Source organism: Schizophyllum commune (genome assembly GCF_000143185.2).
Source record: "Schizophyllum commune H4-8 unplaced genomic scaffold SCHCOscaffold_5, whole genome shotgun sequence".
In the NCBI taxonomy this organism is placed as follows: Eukaryota; Fungi; Basidiomycota; class Agaricomycetes; order Agaricales; family Schizophyllaceae; genus Schizophyllum; species Schizophyllum commune.
Window position 1 is genome coordinate 2,484,901 of NW_026089542.1, and position 20,205 is coordinate 2,505,105.

The 20,205-nt window shown below is 57.7% G+C and overlaps 9 protein-coding genes across 9 annotated transcripts; 5 read left to right on the forward strand and 4 right to left on the reverse strand.

Moving 5' to 3' along the window:
- The first annotated feature begins 49 nt into the window (after positions 1-49).
- On the forward strand, positions 50-2,298 carry SCHCODRAFT_02623559 (uncharacterized protein). Its single transcript, XM_003036758.2, has 2 exons — positions 50-1,857; positions 1,907-2,298. Exon 1 carries the CDS (start codon positions 113-115, stop codon positions 1,844-1,846), a length of 1,734 nt encoding a protein of 577 aa, XP_003036804.1. The 5' UTR covers positions 50-112; the 3' UTR covers positions 1,847-1,857; positions 1,907-2,298.
- SCHCODRAFT_02623561 (uncharacterized protein) lies at positions 1,920-2,298 on the forward strand. Its single transcript, XM_050345185.1, has one exon. The coding sequence runs from the start codon at positions 1,971-1,973 to the stop codon at positions 2,226-2,228; it is 258 nt and encodes an 85-aa protein (XP_050200659.1). The 5' UTR covers positions 1,920-1,970; the 3' UTR covers positions 2,229-2,298.
- Positions 2,299-2,584: 286 nt separating this feature from the next.
- On the forward strand, positions 2,585-5,356 carry SCHCODRAFT_01185226 (uncharacterized protein). The gene is made up of 21 exons (XM_003036759.2): positions 2,585-2,771; positions 2,831-2,923; positions 2,979-3,053; positions 3,114-3,120; positions 3,173-3,198; positions 3,255-3,284; positions 3,335-3,342; positions 3,390-3,420; positions 3,472-3,574; positions 3,626-3,704; positions 3,761-3,794; positions 3,848-3,935; positions 3,988-4,157; positions 4,213-4,255; positions 4,315-4,460; positions 4,515-4,589; positions 4,642-4,769; positions 4,824-4,853; positions 4,904-4,982; positions 5,034-5,134; positions 5,185-5,356. Exons 1-21 carry the CDS (start codon positions 2,664-2,666, stop codon positions 5,258-5,260), a joined length of 1,530 nt encoding a protein of 509 aa, XP_003036805.1. The 5' UTR covers positions 2,585-2,663; the 3' UTR covers positions 5,261-5,356.
- A 147-nt stretch (positions 5,357-5,503) lies between these two features.
- SCHCODRAFT_02497908 (uncharacterized protein) lies at positions 5,504-7,663 on the forward strand (the record flags this gene model as incomplete). Its single annotated transcript, XM_003036760.2, has 5 exons — positions 5,504-5,557; positions 5,610-5,964; positions 6,014-6,084; positions 6,141-6,464; positions 6,527-7,663. 5 exons carry the CDS (start codon positions 5,504-5,506, stop codon positions 7,661-7,663), a joined length of 1,941 nt encoding a protein of 646 aa, XP_003036806.1.
- Positions 7,662-8,717, reverse strand: SCHCODRAFT_02623571 (uncharacterized protein). The gene is made up of 6 exons (XM_003038110.3): positions 8,563-8,717; positions 8,384-8,454; positions 8,292-8,332; positions 8,218-8,229; positions 7,761-8,164; positions 7,662-7,701 (listed from the first exon to the last, which is right to left on the reverse strand). Exons 1-5 carry the CDS (start codon positions 8,635-8,637, stop codon positions 7,992-7,994), a joined length of 372 nt encoding a protein of 123 aa, XP_003038156.1. The 5' UTR covers positions 8,638-8,717; the 3' UTR covers positions 7,662-7,701; positions 7,761-7,991.
- A 562-nt stretch (positions 8,718-9,279) lies between these two features.
- Positions 9,280-10,035, reverse strand: SCHCODRAFT_02667112 (WD40 repeat-like protein; the record flags this gene model as incomplete). Its single annotated transcript, XM_050346576.1, has 3 exons — positions 9,280-9,387; positions 9,442-9,533; positions 9,585-10,035. The coding sequence occupies 3 exons, from the start codon at positions 10,033-10,035 to the stop codon at positions 9,280-9,282; spliced, it is 651 nt and encodes a 216-aa protein (XP_050200660.1).
- Positions 10,036-12,258: 2,223 nt separating this feature from the next.
- On the reverse strand, positions 12,259-14,780 carry SCHCODRAFT_02623577 (alpha/beta-hydrolase). The gene is made up of 12 exons (XM_003038111.2): positions 14,431-14,780; positions 14,294-14,377; positions 14,213-14,242; positions 13,918-14,086; positions 13,717-13,830; positions 13,572-13,659; positions 13,355-13,491; positions 13,187-13,291; positions 13,026-13,128; positions 12,896-12,973; positions 12,696-12,838; positions 12,259-12,637 (listed from the first exon to the last, which is right to left on the reverse strand). The coding sequence occupies exons 1-12, from the start codon at positions 14,717-14,719 to the stop codon at positions 12,346-12,348; spliced, it is 1,632 nt and encodes a 543-aa protein (XP_003038157.1). The 5' UTR covers positions 14,720-14,780; the 3' UTR covers positions 12,259-12,345.
- Positions 14,781-15,262: 482 nt separating this feature from the next.
- On the forward strand, positions 15,263-19,250 carry SCHCODRAFT_02576602 (uncharacterized protein). The gene is made up of 6 exons (XM_050343878.1): positions 15,263-15,460; positions 15,515-15,623; positions 15,670-17,910; positions 17,962-18,132; positions 18,186-18,386; positions 18,441-19,250. The coding sequence occupies exons 1-6, from the start codon at positions 15,306-15,308 to the stop codon at positions 19,062-19,064; spliced, it is 3,501 nt and encodes a 1,166-aa protein (XP_050200661.1). The 5' UTR covers positions 15,263-15,305; the 3' UTR covers positions 19,065-19,250.
- Positions 19,251-19,391: 141 nt separating this feature from the next.
- On the reverse strand, positions 19,392-20,161 carry SCHCODRAFT_02623582 (uncharacterized protein). Its single transcript, XM_003038112.2, has 3 exons — positions 19,936-20,161; positions 19,803-19,882; positions 19,392-19,748 (listed from the first exon to the last, which is right to left on the reverse strand). The coding sequence occupies exons 1-3, from the start codon at positions 19,936-19,938 to the stop codon at positions 19,616-19,618; spliced, it is 216 nt and encodes a 71-aa protein (XP_003038158.2). The 5' UTR covers positions 19,939-20,161; the 3' UTR covers positions 19,392-19,615.
- Positions 20,162-20,205: the final 44 nt, after the last annotated feature.

Sequence of the window (20,205 nt, forward strand, 5' to 3'; positions counted from 1 at the left end):
GCGCGTGATTTAGTGACGCTGGTCACGGTGCATGTGGTGCTGCCGTGCGGTACTCGTCCCTAACCACCATCAGCAGTTTCCCATCCTTGGCCTCTATTCAGTTGCGTGCGAAATGACCGGCACGAGTACTTCTCCTCCTCCTCCCATGAAGAAAGCTCAGTCAGCCGACGCCGCCCACGAACCGAAGCCAAAGGCGCTCGCACCGGCTTCCCGGAACCGCGCATCGACAGCGTCGACGACATCGAAGCCTGTGCATACGAAGGCACAGCCTCTACATCCCTCGAAGAACCATGCTTTACAACCTGGGCAGAAGAAGGTGCCACACCGCTCTGGCAAGCCTATAATCAACTGGCTCCAACGGAAGTGGACCGGGACGGTCAGATCGAAGCGCGCTGCGGAGAACATCCATCAGGAGATAGGAAGGACAAAGGGCAGGAAGGGAGGTCATTCGACACGATCGTCGAGCCGCGCTGTGTCGTCCCCTTTGCCCTCTCCAGGCGTTAACGCGCGGCCGAACAAGCTCGAGCCCATCGTGCCTGTGCGCCGGAAGACGGTGTCGCTGAACGGAGACGACTTCTCCCCGCGGTCATCGATTTCTGATGATAGATCGTCGCTCCCGTCGTCCTTCGCGCGAGACTCGACATACTCCCCCATTCGCGCGCTGGAGGCCGACGAAGATGCTTCCATGCGGCCCATCCCTCCCAGTGCGCCACCGTCCCCCTCTCCCTCGAGGTCATCTTCGTCGTACCTCTCCGATCCCCACACCTTCAAGAGCATGGCCGCCAGCACAAAGCCCACCACCCTGCTCAGCGTCGACCTAAACGGGGGCGGCATGGCACATATTGCGCAAGCGCCGCTGACGCCATCTAGCTACCGCCAGCAGCGCACAGCACATGCTCGCACCTCGTCCACAGGCACGAATCTCGCGAATAGCGGCGGGTCTATCACGTTTTCGGCCCTTCCGCCATCTCCCACGCAGTCTACTGCTGCAGGCTCTGCGTCGGGTGACTACATTCAGGCTCCGCTCCACACAGCGCACCATCCACGCAACAACCCTCGACCCTCATCTCCGCCTATCGACAATGCGTCTGTTTTCACGCTCGCTTCGTCCGCTTACGCCATTCCGGGCATGCGCAACGGAGCCGCGCTGAACGCCTGGAGTTCGGCCCCGCCGTCTGCGTTCGGTGCAGGCGATTCCATCTCCCACATGGACAGTGTGGCGTACCCCGATGGCGAGAGCACGAGCCATTGGGGTCTGGGCGATGAAGGCATCGACGAACGTGACTTTGACGCTAGTGTTCGTGCCCTACGTCCGCGCAGCTCTCGGAGGGGTAGCTGGGAGAGCGAGGTCAGCCGATGGAGCGCTAGAATCCAGAGTGGTGTCGGCACACCCTCCCTCCAAGGCGCATCGCTTATGCGCGAGCGTAGCCTGTGGACGACGAACAGCATGAGGACGGGCAACCCCAGCGAGCTTGACCCCGGTGAGGGTGACGAGTATGATCGTGCGTCTGCACCCGGAGACGTGGAGGTGATTGACGAGGAAGAGACCACCGGAGAGAGCGCCGAGAAGGGCAAGGATTCCAGTCTGACTGTGAAGAAACCGAAGGAGGAGGATAAGTCCCCTCTGTTGGACGTCAAGGATACCGTCGTACGCAAGCTGTCCAGCGAGACGATCGGCACCCCGAACCCGTCTGGTGCTGGCGAGGCTGAGGAGAATGCTCCCAAGGATTCGTGCGACACCGAGGCGACGGCCAAGCAGAGCCCTACCAAGGAAGTCTCCGTAAAGGAGGATGAGGCTGCTTCGTCGCCCAAAGACAAGGATCTGCTGTTGACGCCGACGCTATGATTTGCCTCTGAGTACGTCTGTCGCCCCTCTTGATCTTTAGAATGCTGACACTATCCTCAGCACTGTACCATAGTTATTCGTGTCTTCCAACTTCGTTGTCCCGTATTCTATGCTTACCTCCTTGATGGAGTACTGGACCGATCCTCGTCACTCGCTTACGCTACGTCGCCTATTCCGGTTCCTTTCCCTCGTATCTATGTGCGTTCTCGCTATGACTTGTGCGGTTTCTGCTGTGACCTTCCGCGGTTATCGTCATGACCTTCCTCGGTTATCTTTGTACATAGGCATCTTGGGCAGGGTCCTGCGAAGAGAGCGTATCGCGTATCTACTGCTGCTTATTTCCCCCGTTCCCCTCCTCTCTAGCCCGCCGCGACACCACTGACTGCTTCCTCGTGTATCGTCCCTCGTTCGTCCAGCGTATTCGTTGACAATTCTGATCTGCATTGGTTTGACGGTTGGGCTGGTAAGGGTCGATGAATCCACGAGTGGTGTTGTTTATCGTTGAGCTTCTGCAAGACCCACTTTTCTCATCATCCCACTGACATACCGCCCCCCTTGGCACCGCCCACGGTGAGCAGGACACCGTATGGGCACGTCTACTATCACGGGGCCCGCCCCGGACGACCCCAGACAGGGCGCGGACGTACGGATCGCGTGTATCGCGGGGTCACGCGCGCCGCGGACGCGTACCATTATCCGCCCGCGTATAAATGTCCTCGCGGGCCATGAGCGGGACTGGGGAGACCTTGCCGTCCGTTGGTCCCCTCTGTCCATTGCTTGGTCGTTGAACTCGTTTGACTGGCTGAACGCCCTCGATATGCTCGACTTGACGAAGATAACGATGAAGAGGGTGCTTGCGGCAGCACTGTTGGGTTCTGGCGCGGTGGTGCGCGCAGAGTGTCCCGATTATACGGAGTATGCGCAGGTGGGTGGGAAGCTCCTTGGTAATGCGGGGTTATAGAGGCTGACTTCACCTACTACTAGAGCCCGCATGGCGACCCGTCTGAGGGCGCTTTGGGCCTACCGTATATGCGTCCGGATCCGGCGTGCAGGACGTTCAATAGCTCGGCGGTGGAGGTAGGCATTACGCGAGCTGATAGGGCAGGGAGTGTTGTGGCTCACAGCGCTGCAGAAAGTGATTTCGGACATGAAGCAGCTTATCAAGGACCCGGATCTGGCGCGTCTGTTCGAGAATACGTTCCCGAATGCAAGTACCTTTCCCGCATGAGGCGGTCATAACTCGTACTAACGAGCTTGCCATCTACAGACGCTCGGTAAGGGCAAGCTGAACACTCCTTCGCGAGCAAGCGCTTACGACTTTGCCAGACACGACCGTCCGCTACTTCAATGCTGTAAGTCCCCTGAATATCTCCTCAAGTCGTCCACGACTGAGCAGCATGACGTTCAGACCGAGAACTTATCGTTCATCATCACTGGAGTGCGTAGTCCTTTCAGTATGATCCATTGCGCTCCTCACCTTCGTTGCAGGATATCACGTTAGTCTTCACTTGACCTACCATACTCTTGGCTGAATCTTGAGTAGTGCGCAATGGCTTCGCGACACTGCGAACCAGGTATGTGCTTTTCCTCTTTTCCGCCTACGCCTCGCTGATGAAGAGATCTAGTTCGCCCATTACGCTCCCCTCCTCTCCATCGACGAGGACCTCGCTACCCTCGTCAAGGGTGTCATCAACAACGAGGCGCGCTACGTTGCTGAGTACCCTTACTGTACGTCTGGATGATTTCCTTCGCCGACCATGTACTGAAAGGGCGATGCAGGCGGCGCCTTCCAGCCTCCGCCGGAGAGTGGGCTAGAGCCTTCGTACAACGAGTGGGCGGATGGGGTGACGGTGAATCCGTGAGTGGGAACGGTCGTATGTCGGATTTCAAAGCTAAAGTTCATGTCATATGCAGGCCTGTGGACAACACAACGGTGTTCGAGTGCAAGGTGCGTATGGCTTGTGTGCTTTTCATGTACACTAGGAGTTCACATACGCACAGTACGAGCTCGATTCGCTCGTGGGCTTCATCAAGCTCTCGCGGTCCTACTACAACGCTACGAAGGACGCGTCTATCATCAACGACAACTGTGCGCACAGCAATCGTCTCTGGCATATACGCATTATTTATATCATCTCCAGGGAAGGCCGCCATCGACCAGATCTTCCGCGTCATGGACGAGCAGTCGCAATCCACGTTCGACGACGATTGGAACTACATCTCGTACTATAACTGGACCGGCGGGGGTGGTGCTTTGTCCCCGCAGGTGTTCAACGATGGGAACGGCGAGCCGAAGAAGTATACGGGGATGGTGGGCTCACAACGTATGCCGCTTCAACATGGCTCACGCTTACGCACATGTGTAGGTTGGCACTCACCACCGCCCGTCCGATGATTTGAGCGTCTTTGGTACGTTGTTAACCCTTGGTATTGCGAATTAGCTGGCTAATGTTCCGACTTACCGCCAGCTTTCCTCACCCCAGCGAACGCGATGCTAAGCGTTGAGCTGGTGCACTTGGCTGACCTGCTCGACGATGCGGGTCAGCTTGCGAACGTGAGCGAGTCTGCACGCAAGTGGAGCTCGCAGATACACGATGCGATTTACAACTATACGGTGGGCCCTCAGACTTGACTGAGACCGTAGCAGGCCACTGACTGACGAGGCAAGATCATCGACGATGTCTTTGCTTATGAGACCAACGGGTTTGGTGGACGTTTTGTGATGGACGACGCGAATGTGCCGGTACGTTCCGCTGATTGCTGTTGTCGCTGAAGACTGACTTACGGTTTTCTAGTCGCTGCTTTCTCTGCCGTACCTTGGTTTCATCGACAAGGCCGACACTGCTTATGTGAAGACAAAGGATGTGCTGTTGTCGCGGCTCAACCCCTACTACGCTGAGGGCAAGAACTTCTCCGGTGTCGGGTACGTAGGTAGCTCTTCGCAGAATCAGCACTGCTCATTATTTCTCCTGACCAGGGGTCCGCACGTCAACCCATACGCACCTTGGTACGTAGTTGTCCGGTCCCTTGTCTGGTCGCCTTCTGAGCATTTTGCAGGCCTATGTCCCAGGTTTCCGCGATCTACGGCACTGACGATGACAGCGAGATCCTGACAAGGCTTCATACCATTATGAACGTGGGTAGACTCATTCGACAATGCACCATTGGCTTCTGACACAAGCTGTAGACCACTGACGGATTGGGGCTTATTCATGAGTCTATCTCGGTGTACAACGTATCCGACTGGACCCGCCCGTGGTTTGCATGGGCGAATAGCTACTTTGCCGAGTACGTGAACCTGCCAGTTGTAGAACAAAGGCAGACTGACATTTCTTTAGGATGGTCCTCGATCTTGCACAACGCAAGCCGGGCCTGATCTTGGTCAATGATACGAGCTATACGCCCGGACAGTGAAATTTTCTTGCATGTTCTGTTACATGAATACTTGGTAGTTACTTCATGAATGTTAGGGACTCCGGCCAATTTGTGGCACCGGGGCTGTTTGCCTTTGTGTGTCGCCGTCATGTGAGCTCATTTCGGTCACGCACGTGAGAGCGCTTTCCCCGCGCCCGTGTGCATTGACCGCGCCGCCGGCTTCGAGCATAATAGCCCAGCGCTTCCCGCCCACTTCCTTTCTTTCCCCCTCGAACGTTGCTCATGACCTCCACGCCGCGCGAGATTGGAACGCTCATCGTCGTCATTCTCAAGGCGGTACGCCACCGCACGCAACTCTCAGGAGTGCCAGCAGCTCACACGGCTTCAGAATCATCTACCGAATAAGCGGCACATAGGGAAGCAGGACCCCTACTGCGTAGTCACCGTCAATGGCGAGAAGCGCCGCACCAAGGCGATCAAGCGCGGCGGGCAGCACCCCGAGTGGGACGAGGAGATCCGCTTCACGCTCTATGAGGACACCGATGACATCCTGCAACGCACTGCGCAGGACGATGGCACGCCACCGCCTCCCCCACCCAAGGATAATCGCAAGGGCCCCAAAAAGATAAAGGGCGGGAAGAGTATGCACATGGCCTGCTTTGCGGACGATCCCCGCGAGCCTGACCTCATCGGCGAGACCAACGTAGACTTGACGGAGGTGCTTACCAAGGGAGAGACGGATGGTGCGTTACTCACTCTGAAATCGCTACTCTGAGCTCATCCGGCTTACAGATTGGTTTGATCTATCATACAAGGATAGATTCGCAGGGAAGGTATATCTGGAACTGACCTTCTGGTCGAACGTGTGTTCATCCTTTCGCCGAGCCTTATCCTATCTTGACGACATCTATCTTCCTAGGAACCTCCGCCAGAGAAGAAAGCCGCACCGAAGGTTCCAAAGACGAACAAGGAGTATGGAGGGCGTGGCTCGTTCATTCCATTGCCTGAAGGCGCCCCGTCCATTGCGGGTCGTCCCAGTCAAGGACTTCGCACAACAAGTCTGTATGCAAACCCTCGAACAGCCTCAGATGGATCATCCACCATCCGAGGGTCGACATCATTGGCGAATCTCGACTTGTACGTCGCGCCGTACGAACAACCAGGTCCATCCGGTGTAGATGCCCTTGCGGATGACTTTGGTCGTATAACCATACCAGACCACCAGCGTCGCGAAAGCTTCCCTGTATGTGCATCCTTCCCTTTTCTCTTACTTGAAATCACTCACGCGTCACGCGGCCACCACAGAATAGCGATGGCTCGTATATACCACCGCGTTCGTCGACGAGAATGGTCTCCATGTCCGCCATACCATCCCATCACACTGAAGGTAGCATATACCCTCACGGCAGGCCTCTCACGCCCCCAGGGCAGGCCAGCTCGTTCCAACCTCAATACGCACCGCCACCTACCAATGGTTATGTTCGCACGACTGGGCGTGGTCCGCGTTATAGCGTTCCGACGTCGTCCTCTGGCTTCATGCCATTGCCAAGCTCGTCAAGCTTCTCAGCCGGAACGGATTCGTCCATGTCGATACCGCCATCGACTACGCCGATACCATTCCCCTCATACGTTTCGGGCTATGCACCCTCGCCAACTACGGCGCCAGGTTCTGCTGGTCCCACTCCCAGTCCTGCGCCATACGGATCCCAGTTCGCGACGTCACCCTCATACCCTTACCAGCAATATCCGCCACCTCAGCCGCCGGTGTCGGCTCCGCCGCTTCCCCAGCAGTACTCTGGCGGGGCTCAGCCTCCGTTGCCACCTCCATCGGTCCCACCGGTAGCTGCATCTGCCCCGCCGCAGGGGTACAACGCATACCCACCCCAACCACCGGATGGAAGTGCGTTCGCCTCGAATCAGGGTGGTTCTCGACCACTCCCCGTCAATCCTCAAGGGTCGCAAATTGCCGGTCCACAGCCACCATACCCTATGCAGCCGTCAGCCGCACCGATAGCCCCAGTCACCCCTATGCCGACCTCAGGCTCATATGTGGCGTCGCAACCCATGCCGCAGCCGCCAGCCCTCCCGACATCTGGCTCCTATGTCGCGCCTCAAAACATGGGGTACCCTTACCAGAATGTGCCGCCACCGCCCCCGTTGTCGACAATCAACGGGTTGCCGCAGCCTCCCGCTCATCCGGACCCTGCACGACGCCGTACCAGCCTGCCCGTTCCGCCTGGCTACGCAGGCGCGTCGGGCTTCCAGCCTATGCCACCGCCGCCACCAACGCCCGGCGAATACCTCCCTAGCCCGCACGAGCAACCCATGCAGCCGTCGCCGCCACCACCTCCGTCACATATACCGGCCTCTGGCTCTGGGTTCCCGGGTCCACCCCCTCCATTGCCTCCATCGTTGATGCAGCATGCCCAGTGGGCGCAGTAAACCCAGCATACATGTTGTTCCTCATCACTCTGCACATCCTATTTATGAACTTGTCAGCATCCCACCTATATATGAGAGGAAGAATACACACACGGACCTCACACAAACCAGCCAAATCCCCTGTATCGCCGCATTGCACGCCTCAGTCCTGTCCAAATATTGTAGCAGGCCATGGCCATAATAAATCATCCCTTCCGGAGTTGCTACTGTGCGCAGCGACGATGCTTCTGTAGCGGTATGCGTAGCGAATGAGATGTGATGATGCACGATGAGATACAGGTACCCAGTGACGACGAAGTGAAGCAGCAAAGCTGACAAGGATGACCACCTATTCCTTCTCCTGGTTGGCCATTTCTCGTCGCCAACTGGCAATCTCGCTTTCCGTCCCGACTTGACCTCGTTTGGCGAGCTCTAATCGCGCCTGCCGGCGCATAGCAGCCTCTTCTCGGCGCCGCATGTTCTCGTGCTCGAGGAGAGCGTGTTCCGCGGCGATTGTCAGACCTGTGTAGAAGTTCAGAGACGATACGAACAGTGAAGTAGCAGAAGGAACTTACCGCTCACAGTAGCTATTAGCGCACGTGCCAATCAGTCCTATACGTCGAAACTCGCGAAGGAGGCCTAGACTCACTCGCGCAGATTATCATGGCCTTGAACTGCAGCGTTTGCCGCCTGTCTGGCTGTCAGTCTGCTTCGCGAGGTCGAATGTAATCCAAAGCTCACTTGAACCACGGCCATTGGTAGTGCGCGATCAACGTCGCGCCTACGCCCATTGCAAAGGCTTGTATGCCGCCCTACATGCAGCAGCATGGCAAGGCGCGAAAGGGATCCGGAATGTGTGAGGATTCGGAAAGCTCGACTTCAACAACACATCCCTCGCTGATGATGCAAACAAAGCCCACCCTGATGCCGGCGCGCGCCTGGACCTCGTACGCCTCCTCGACCTCGTCGCGGCGTCGCTCGGTGGAGGTCGCCATGCTGGAGGATAGCACTTATGCTGGTTGTAGTCGGAAGCAAGGTGTGTGCGTGCGGTATATTCTTGAGTCCTTAGCGGGGCGCAATTCGGAATCGGATTGAGAGCGGCGACGGCGTGATGTCACGATGTCGGTATGTTCGTTTCCCACGTTTGAGCCGTGTTTGTGGCGCGTACGGTCGGGATGTATGTACTAAATGTAGATTTGAGTACTGTGCTCAAGTCCAAGCAAGAGGTGGTCGATCTCAGAATCGGGCATATCCCGAAGGCCACGCGAAAACCACGAGAATGCACTGCCTCGCCTCCGCGTTGACCGAGTATCACGCTTGCGAAGGATGAACGGCGCCGGGAAGTCATTGTAGTAGCGAAAGCAGTAGAAATCTGAACCGTCTGACTAGGTAGGAGACTCGGAGGCCAGGTAGCAAGGGTGGAATATTGTCGCGACGCTGCGTGGGGCGGTGCAAGGCAGTGCATTCTCGTGGTTTTCGCGTGGCCTTCGGGATATGCCCGATTCTGAGATCGACCACCTCTTGAGTCCAAGAGATAGTAGAGCGCGTCTGCCTAGGATTTTTAGGCGCTATTTCAAATTCAACGCTGAGTGCAGGGAGATATGCGTGCTAAGCTACAGATGATATACACATATAGATTATTGGAGGTCCAAGATACGAATATAGTTGGCTTCTGAGCAAACGATTAACTGAGAGGAGGTTCTGAAGGAGACCTGGTTGATCTTCTGTCCCGGCAGTCCTTCAACCTGAGCCAAGTCAGCACCGAACACAAGAACGCGCCAGCAGAGGTTGCTACTCACCACCGACAAGGGCTTCGTAGGCTTCCGCACATCCCAAAGACGCACGTTACCCCTTGGATCGCCCCCAGCGAAGAGGTATTCATGCGTACTGCCTAGGGCGCAAGATTAGTCACGACTTCTCCGCTCTTCGCTCTACTACTCACCCTTCATATACCTCCCATGCGGCTCGCCCGTCGTGTACCCAAAGCGCACCACAGGCCGCTCCGGAACCCTCCTCAAATCCCTAATCTCGCACTGCTGCTCCAGATGCCCGACCTCTAACAACGCACACGACGGGAAGCACGTCTGGTGTAGATGATACACAGAGACCGACGTCTTGAACGTGTTGACAACGCGCTCGGAGGGCATGTCGTAGACGTTGACAACCGAGTCCGCGCCGGCGGTGACGAGCTTGGAACTTTTGTCGTGAAGGGGGAGGAGCGCCTGGACGACGGAGTTGTGCTTGAGGGCGGAGAGGAGGCGTGGGGTGGAGGTGAGGGAATGGTCGAGTTGGTGAATGTAGACGGAGTGGTCGTAGCCGCCGGAGGCGAAGGAGAGCGGCTGGGGCAGTGGACAAAGAGCACCAACACCTTTCTTGGCACGAACTTGCGGCATAGGTACGTATTGAACAACCTATTCGGATGACATCAGCGAGAGGACAAGTGATCAAAGGAGTACACATACCTTCTGTTCCACAACCCGCGCGATGCAGAGCTCAGGAGAGCCATTCTTGTGCCCGAAAACAAGCAGATCATGCTGACCATCCGACAGAACGCACGCATCGTCGATGCTGTTTTGCCTGTCGACAGTCTGCGAGTCCGGGGACCAGAGGGTGTGCGAAAACCTACGCAGGGTCTCAGTAACGCACCAAAATAGTAACAAAGGGCCAACACACCTCAAAGGATCTCCACATAACCGGTTCACCACGCCATGCATAGAGATGGTATACATATCGAATGCAGAGTCAAGTCCGCCTGCGCCAACGATCGACCCGCGTAAGATGACGCGCCGCATCTTGTCGCGCTGTTGGTGTCCCTCGATGTGCACCATAGCGTCCTGAGGCCGTAGAACAGGCCTTCGCGTGGGAGAATCCATTTCCTCTTCGTTATCCGAGTCCGGTATTGATATGATCTCATCGTCCTCCATGGCGTCTGGCGGTTTCTCAGGGATGGTGTGCTGGATATCGGGAAGGATGACGGGAGGCTTGACGGGTATTCGCGTAGGATGCGTGCGCGCAAGCGGTTCCTCGTCAGATGAGAGCTCGTCCTCCTCTGGAATCCGAGGGCTCGAGGGTATAGGGTCGTCAACCTCGATGGGAGGCAGAGAAAGACGGGAGGGGTCGGCGAAGAGAGGGCCCTCTGCGCGTTGCTTTCCTTTCCATTTGGCGCCAGCACGATCGGGCGGGGAGATAGATAAAGCACTAGTCACGAATTGCCTCTGAGGCGGGCTTTGCAGCAATAGAGATAGCTCCTCGATGGGATTGTGGCGAGGTAAGGCTGAGGGATGGCATAAATGCGAAAGCGTTGCAGACTTCACTCGACGTTGCTGTGAGCTTGCACTACTATTGACAGAAATTCGACTCACCAAAGGGGGAGGGGATTGGCGCGAAGGGCCGGCCATAGGTGGAATAGTAGAAGGTGGCGTAGTCCGCTCATGGGAAGAGCTAGGATCGTCACGGACGACGCGGCGAGGGCAAGGAGATGGTGACCTGGCGGGACTAGCCGCTCGTTCAGGAAGGTTGAGCCACTGAGTTCGAGGCGAGGGGTGTGCTTCCAGAGAACTGGAAGACTCTGGGAGCGAAGGCATAGTGTCTTCCTCTGTGCACTGGATGACAGGCGGGTCATCAACACCCGCATCAGAGGAGTCGATGTCCATATCGGACGAGGGATGCGCAGAACTCGATGCGGATGCAGGAGCAGGCGCGCACAGAGTAGGTGGTGGGTCAAGAATATCACGACTGTCATTATTCTCGGTTGATGGATTTACAGTACATTCCTGCGAAACCCGAGGTCAGTGTATGCACATAATGAAAGACGAGCCACGCACATTCTTGTACGTAGGCAGTTTCACCGTCCACCGCGCAACCTGCTCGCCATAGTCGATGTACTCGTTCACGATGTTGTGGCGCTCCTCGAGCTGTCTCCGTTGATCGTAAAGCCATGCGCGTCGATTGCGTTTGCAATTCGGTGCGCCCATGCGGCAGTTGGGGGGAAGGGGGACGTTGATATTGCTCGTTCGGAGGCCGGAGGCGGTCGTCTTCGCGGGTTCAACGATCTGGGGAGGGCGATGCGAAGCAACGGGACGTGGAGGGACGCGTGGTGCAGGGGGAGCGCGTTGATGCGGTTTTAATGGTGTGTGTCCTCGCGCAGAAACATGGTAGACGCGGGGAGGGCCAGAATCGTGGCGCGGTCGCTTCGCAGGGACGAGGGAAACACCGAAGGCATTAACCTGTCGTGGGTCTTGATTGAAGGGTCGGTGGTCGTATTGAGGGGGCCAATGTGGATTGTGTGGTCTGGGGTTGTCACCCTGAGAGTGGAAGCCGCGCGGTGCGCCTCTGTGAAGGCCTCCGCGCCCGCGGAAGGGCTGACCTTTGAAGGAGGATGCTGGGAGGACCGATGGGACAGAGTGATTCTTGCGGCCGACTTCATTAGGTTGTACGTCTTCCCTGAAGGACATGAGTAGATATCCTCAGTCCGTGTGCATAAGTTAGCGGCGTAGGAATTGTGTGAAGGTGGGGGGCAAGAGAAGAACAATACGCCAGCCGCCAGCGCTTCTTCGCCCTTCGGTCCGATGATCCATGCACGTGCTGTGATGTTCAACTTGGTTGCCACAATCTCGTCCTCGTCGTAGGCGTAAAATTCATTGCGTATCGTACATTGTGGTATCAGACATTGACCTCAGTTTCTCCTCTCCTCCCAGCTCAGCTTACGCCTCTTGCCCGTCCACCAATTGCGCCACCAACTCACACCGCTCTGTTTCCTCCTTCCCCTCTTCTTCCACAAAGCTCCCGCTCTCCTCCACGTTATCCTCCGGACCTTCCTGCAAAACAATCCTCGCACGCTCCTCAGTGCTATACCCAGTCCACTCCGGAGACCGGTCGAGCTTGTACGTGTTGGGATCCCCGGCGCGGACGAAGGAGAGCCAGTACGCGATGAGCTCTTCTGCAAATGCCTGCTCGACGTCGGATTGGGGGGTCAGGGTGAAGGTGCCGTTAGGACTGGTAAGGCATGAATGAGTTGAGATAGAGCTGTGGCTGGGAAAGAGCGACAGCTCACCCGGTGTTCGTCCCCTGGAACATCATCCAATTCTCCGCGGCGTGGTTGACCAGGGTGCTATTCTCCTCCGTCGGATTGCGCTGGTTGTAACGATAGGTCCATGCGGGAACCTTCTGCGAGAATGCTTCACCCAGGATCGTCCTCTGTGTTTGCAGGTCAGACCAGTTTTCCGACGCAGCGACAGAATGAGTTTTACGCACAGCACATCGCACGGACGGGTCGCCGGTGGCGGTCAGCGTGTATTCTTGCTCAGACGAGACTGAATCTTCGGGGTAGAGCTGAGCGAGTATCAGCTACATAGCTCCTCACAATATGTCTACCCTGACTAACCTCCAAGATCTTGCCCACATCCTCATCGCTCAGTGCAGGGAAGTAGCTCTGCAAACCCGCTTTGATCGTCTCGCCGCTCGCGAGCGTCTCGTTCGACGTGGCCCTGGTTGGGCAACATTCAGTCATGATCCGCACATCGCCAGCATTGTTGTAGCGCTCACCCAACAATCAGCGGCACCTGCGCAAACTGGCCGGACGTAATAAGCCTCGTCGGGTAGTCGGTGAATATCTTCTTGTCCAGCACAGGATGGAAGAGGCGATACGGCCTGTTGATTAGAATCACTGTATGTCAGCGAGAACTTACACTTGTATCGTGCAGAAAGCCTCACAGATCCTCCGTGCTATATCGTATCGCGTCTTGTGCGCGAGCCAAAACGCTCACGTCCGCGGCTCTCAGACAGGCCATCTGCTCCGCAATATCGCCATCCGCGCACCCGGTCTCGTTAAGGTAGAGATCGAAAAGGGGCTAGCGTGAAGGTCAATCATTATCCTTATCCTGCTGTCTTCACCCCAAGAAACATGGACGCAAAGGCTGCGAAGGCTCACCTTCTGCTCCTCAGGCGTCGGCAGCGGCGTCCTGTACACGCTCTGTGCAATGGCTCCGTGGAAGAGTCCTTCTTCCTCCGTGGCGACGCTGAGCATAGCTTTCTGGTCAGTCGTGTTTGCAGGAAATAGAGAAGCCTTTACTCACAGATGCAGCTCAATCGACGCGCCACCTGCGCTCTCCCCGTTGATCGTCACCTGGTCCGGATCGCCGCCAAACTTGCTGATGTGCTCCTGGACCCATTGCAGGGCTGCTCGCTGGCTATGGGCATTCGCGTCAGTACAGACAAGCTCACAGTGCAGCCCTGTGCCTAATTCACATGAGACTACAAGCAGCAAGCCAACTCACTCAAGGAATCCCGCATTCAGATCCCCCAAAGACGCATCATCGGCGAATTCCGGCGTGGTGAGGAAGCCAATAGAGTCGAGGCGGTAGTAGACGCTGGCGATGACGACGTTTGGGCTTTGCGCGATCCAGTGCTCGAAGGGCCAGGCGGCGGGGTTGCCGTAGAAGTAGCCTGTGAAACGAGTGATTGGGATGGGATTTACGATGCTTGAAGAAGGGATTCGCGAAGCTCGAAGAAAAGGTTCGCGAGAGACAAAAAAGGTTCGTGAAGAGAACGTAGAAAGGAAGGCGCGCTCACCTCCACCGTGAATGTAGACGAGGACGGGGACTGCCAGTGTAGGTAAGCGTCACGAGGATCGAACATGTAATCGTGGCCTACGCTTGGAGTCCTCTGTTGCGTCTGCCGGCACGTATAGGTTCAACTTCAAGCAATCCTCACTTCCCGCACCACCGGCCTCGCCAGCTAACAACGCAAACATTAGCTTAAACCGTCGAATTTGCTTCGAAAGAACGCACCTCCAGTCGTCCCCTGAATACAGAAATCCGGGTACTCTGTTGCGTCCACTACCTCTCCAGCAGATCCAGTAGTATCGAGCGGCACTGGCGCTCGGAACCTCAGATCTCCTACTGGCGGCTGCGCGTACGGGATACCCAGATACGACACCGTCTTCTCATTCGTATTGTTGCCGCGGTACTTGGCGTAGCCGAGGTCAACGATGGATCCATCGTCGCGTCGTAAAGGAGACCCGTGAGTGATATGCGTGAAGGCCGCGAGACCCAAGAGGAAGCTTGCTACGCCAAGCATAGTCTTCGTGAGCGCGGGACTCTGCCGTCAAGTCAGCGAAAGCCTTCGCGAGGGGGGGGGGTGGGAGTGGTGCGCGCGCGACATGCGGAGAGACATGCAGATTATAAGAACGCGGTGGACTGACCCATGATGCCACCTCCAGCTGAGAGACGGGCCGGAACGCAACCGAGGCGGTTGTTCTACTTTGTCATAACCACCCTGGGCCTCATCGCAATTACCGGAATACCGCAGGAGACGCGTGAAGCTTGGTTCAAGAAGGTGTGGGCGCCATACTGCTACACCCGTCAAGTGACCGAGTTAAGCCCAGTCAGGTGCGTCTGGAGTCCTCGGAAGGCGGGGATGTCACAGAGAAAGCCTACTGTTCTTCCTGAATTATGCAACCGAGTTACGGAGAGTCACTGAGGGATGTGACAATGATAACAGCGGGAGGCAGGAGGCAGAAGTTAAGGTCGGCAATGGCCGAGGAGACGATGTTGGGCGTAATCGGGCCGAAGGCCGAAATGACGCTCTCCGCCGTCACATGACTAAGTCACTCACCGAGGCGCGTTGTTTACACCCACCATCTCCTCCGCATCCGACGTCGACGATGGCGTCCGACGGCCTGCTCCTATGGGCGAACTCAATCCGGATGACGATGGCGAGCGACAAAGCGCGCTTCGAATTTTCGGAGCACATGCAATCTCGTGGCTTTTCATGGCTGGATCAATATCTAGAGGACGTGGTTGAGAAAGCGCGTGAAGGGTGAGCATGGCGCGACGGACCATCTCAGTCCTGAATTACTAACCCATGCTCTAGCGACGATGAGCTTTTCGATCTTATGAAGACGCCTGGCCGTAAGAAGGCGGTCCGCAAGGGTCCTGCCACGGGTTCTCGCCTGAAGAACATTGTACCCATATCTGAGCAGGTGCGTGTTAATCCTAAAGAAATGACTTATGCTGACTCTATCGCAGGACGAAGACATGGAGAGCAAGGAGAACGTGGCTCCGGTGCAAAACACGTTCTATCAAGCACTGCTAGCAGCCAAATCGCCGGAACCCACGAAGGCCCTTCCTAGTCCTCGCGCGCCAGACTCAAGTCCTCTACCCGAGCAGACTGTGCGCCGTATCTCCTCCCACCCCCGCGATGTCTCTCCGCCGCTACCAACACCAACTCTCGATTACCAGGACAACCTCGGCTTCCCGCAATTCCCACATATGGATCCGGTGGCTCTTTCGATGATAGTGGAAGACGATGAAGGCTCGGGCCGTGGCTCATCACATACAAGCTATGCTGCAGAGCGGGCTCCGCTGCAGGCCGCCGTGTCCAATCGTCTTGAGGGTCAAGCGATCAAGGAGCAACCGGAGGATATGGAAGTCGCTTCGCCGAGAGGGCCATCCTTCGCGAGCACAACAGACACATTCCACTCTGTCCCCATGAGCCCCGACCATACTCGCCATTCCACCGAACGACCTCAAGAGGACTCCAAGGCTGCCCCTTCGGCGTCCACGCCAGAGCACACATCACCATTGTATCCCGCCCTGCCTATCGAGGAGTCTGCACCGGAGGACTCCAAGCGGAAATCGGGCGCTCCGTCGCAGGATGCCACCACTTCCCAGGCCGAAGACGCGGTCGACACCGTCATGTCGGAGGCCAATCCCTCGGCGGAAAAGGGCCAGTACACCGACGACGTAGTCCCTTTGCGCGACGATGACGGTACGAGCGGTGCCAGGCCACCAAGCCCTCTCCGCAAGTCTCTCCGCGCGGTCCGCGAGCAGAGCTCCGGCGCCATCCTCGTCGGCGCCGCCACGCCTGGCCCATCTGTCGGAGCCTCGCGCACGTCGTGGTTGATGAAGACGCGCGCTGTCAACCGGAAGGTCAGTGGTATGGGCGGGCCTGCGCACGTCCCGCGGACGACTATGGGAGGCACGAAGCGCAAGAGCGAGGACACGATGCATATTCCGGGCCTGTATTCAGAAGACGACACGCGGCATGCGAAGACAATGAAGTTTGACACGGACGTTGCGCCTGGAAAGCCAATAGAACGTGCTGAGTCGATGAAGCCTATGGAGCGCGCAGAGTCCTTGAAGCCGATGGAGCGGGCTGAATCCGCGAAACCTATGGAGCGCGCCGAAACCGCGCCGCCAACCTCCAGGCCTGCCAGTGCTGCAGCGGACGAGGGCATATTGGACCGCTTGCGCAAGACGATGCAGGGCATGAAGCCTGTGGGGCCTCTGGTTGCCAACGAGGCGCTGGCCGATGCGAAGGCCTCAGCGGAGGCGAAGGTGGCCGAACGGCACCAGGCAGATGCCAGTGTTGTATCGATGTCTTTCGCAGACGGTCCTTCTTCCCTCCCGGAGGCTATCCTATCAGCTCCCACGAAGGAGGCTCCCGCCCCAGTGAACCCGGAGGCGTCCCGCCGTATGAGCGTCTCGGAGCTCATGCCCTCCAACGACAAGGCCGACAAGGCTTCCGTTTTCAAGTTTGCGCCACCGCCTCCGCCTACTACGCAGCATACGGCTCGCGTGAGCACCACCCCAGCCAACTCACCGCCTCCCGCCAGCCACCCAGCGCCCGTCTTCTCTAAGCCGCGCGTCTTCGTGCCGCCGCCGGACAAGAAGCCGTCCACGCAGGACTTCCACTTCCAGCCCGCCGCCGTGCGCAACGTGCCCACCGCCATCTCCAACGTCGGCCTCTCCCCCCGACTCCAATCGCCCTCGTCGCACAAAGCGAACGCCCTGTCCGCGCAATCCACCGTCGAGTCCATCGCCTCCAACAAGATCTTCGACACCGACAAGGTCTTCGACACCGACGTCGAGATCCCGGGCTCGTGGGAGCCGACGACGCAGGACACGGAGTACTCGTTCCCGGTGAACACGGACGGCGCGGACATCGTGGACGACGACGACTGGAGCGACGACGGGGCCCCGGTGCCGCCGGTGTTCCCGGGGACGGATCCGAGCAATGCGAATACGACGGATATCTACCAGACGACGTCGACGATGACGACGGCGAGCTATAAGATGGGGGTGAGCGTGGGCCCTACCATGGCCATGGGCACGGGCGTCCCAGTGGAGGAACCTGTGATGAAGGAGAAGGAGGCGCCGGAGGAGGATAAGGAGGTGGATTTGGCGGAGGCGGACCAGTACTTTATGGATGTGGATGAGCGGAAGGAGGCTCAGCCGACGAATGCGAAGGCTACTACGCCGACTGAGGTGCGTGGATGCCTTGCAGCCGCTGTTTGCTTTCACTAATGACCCTTACAGGACGAGCGGCCTGCGAGCCAGCTCTCGGACGCCTCGTCCGTGCAGCCGACGACCCTGTTCGGCCATGCGCATAAGTTCGTGTCCAGCATGTTGGGCAGCGGGAAGAAGGCAAAGGCTACCACGAAGCCTGAGGTCAAGAGCCTCCAGCTGGCGGCCGCCGCTGCGAAGAAGGTAGGCCTGCTAGCGTAGATTTCATGTGTTTGGCTTACTGATGCCCCCATTAGCAACAGGACGAGCAGGAGAAGAAGGAGAAACGGCTGAAGGAGATGGAGAACAGGCGCCTGCTTGCTGCGCAGCGGAAAGCTGATGAGGAGAAGGCGCGGAAGGAGGAGCAGGAGCGCAAGGCGGCTGAGGACCGCGAGCGTCGTAAGCGGGAGCGCGAGGAGACCACTGGGAAGCTGCCTGTGCCGGTGGCGAGGTCGAAGGTGAGATTTTCCAATTCTCAGAAGCCATGCATCGGGTTTTGACGTCGCTGCCAGGAGGAGGACACGACGAAAAAGCGGAAGATCGAGCTCCAGAAGCAGCCTTCGAAGACCGCCCTCAAGCCTCCGAGCTCGACCACCAAGACGTTGGTGAAGTCCAACTCGAAGCTCGCGCTCGCCTCCTCGTCGACGACACCCGCGCACAAAGCCGGCGAGATGTCGAAAGCCCCTCCTTCGTCGAAATGCAAGGGCAAGGCGCCCGCCAAGATGGACGACGACGGCCGCGAGCCCGCCCAAGTCGTTCAAAGCTCCATGGCCGCGCGCGCCAAAGCCCAGATGCAGGCCGCCCAAGCCGCCGCCGAACCGCCCAACCCAGGCCCCACCGACAACATCGAGCTCCCGGACATCAACAGCGAGTACTCGGACAGCGACGACGAGGACCGCGGGCGGGACGTCGCCGACTGGGCGCAGTCGCCGGACCTCGCGCGCATGCTGCGCGTGCAGAGCACGATTAACCCGGACGATATCTTTGGGGAGATCCGGCCGTTGCGGATGGAAGAGATGTTCAAGACGCGGCAGAGCCGGTTTAGGGCAAGGACGAGCTCGGCGAATTGGACGGGGACGGATCGGTTGACGGTGGAGGAGGAGAGGGAGTATGCGAGGAGGATGGGGTATCGGTAGGGCGTTGGAGAGGGTTTGGACGTTCATCTCGTGTTTTCGTATCTTGCATGTGTTGGCCGAAGGCTTCATATTAGACTGCATACAGCTTTGGCCCCGTTATGCATTATGAATGAGTTTTGCGAGTGCGAGGGCATTGTTTGCAGAGCTGTTTCGTGCATTTACTGGTCCGACCATCCGTTCCCTTGCACTACTGGAATGGATGTGCACGGCCATGGCGGCTTTACGATTAGTGCCAACAAAATATCCTCCCGGTCACAGTGGCACGGAAAAGTTGAGGCGCAAGCAGAGCATGAGATCGCAAGACGCAAGTTTGAAGCAGACGACGGCTGAAAGAGCATGCAAGCGTGTTCCGATGCAATACAGCGTGTCTAGTAAGAGATACAGAGAAGACTAAACTACAGAGCCGCGGGTATGTTAGAAGTGGATAAAGTAAGAGAGCTAGTCGTTCCATTCGTATCATGCGCCCGACGCTGGCCTCAGCCACACGTCAGGAGCGTGGCTGCTAGACGTCGCGCTCGAGGCTGCGAAACGTCAAAGTAGCCGCTAGGCGCCTAGTAGGTCGCCGTTGCTCGCGAGCCACCGAATCGACGACGAGTGCCTACTCGCCTGCGGCCGGTGAAGCAGCGGCAGCAGATGATGTCCATGATGAGGTCGAAGATGGTGACGATGACAGCGGTGATGGCGCTGAAGAGGAGGGTCAGCGAGGGCGTCGAGAGCAAAGGGAGGGAGGGTACACACCTGACAATGGCCATGAAGACGCTGGCGATGGCCGAGATGATGGAGTTCAGGCCTGCGCCAATTGCGGAGAATACAGATCCCTGCGTGCTCGTTAGCGACTGCGCTCGTCATCGTCGACACCCGTGCTGCTCACCATTGTTGTTGTTGTGGGGGGTGAGTGTGTGTTGGCTTGGGTGGTTGGTTGGTTCGGTGATTGCTGCTCACCCTCCCGCCGCACAGGCCTTATAAAGGCTCGATAGCGGCGATGACTTCATTTTGCAGTGAACGCCCTCGAGGACGTCACGGATGACGGTTTGGTCCCGCCCTGTCTATCGGCGCTTGCAGCATTCTGAGCGCGCGCACTCCATGACGCTCCGTCAACGAGGATACTTGTCCATGCGGGGAAAAGGCAAGACCCGACGTC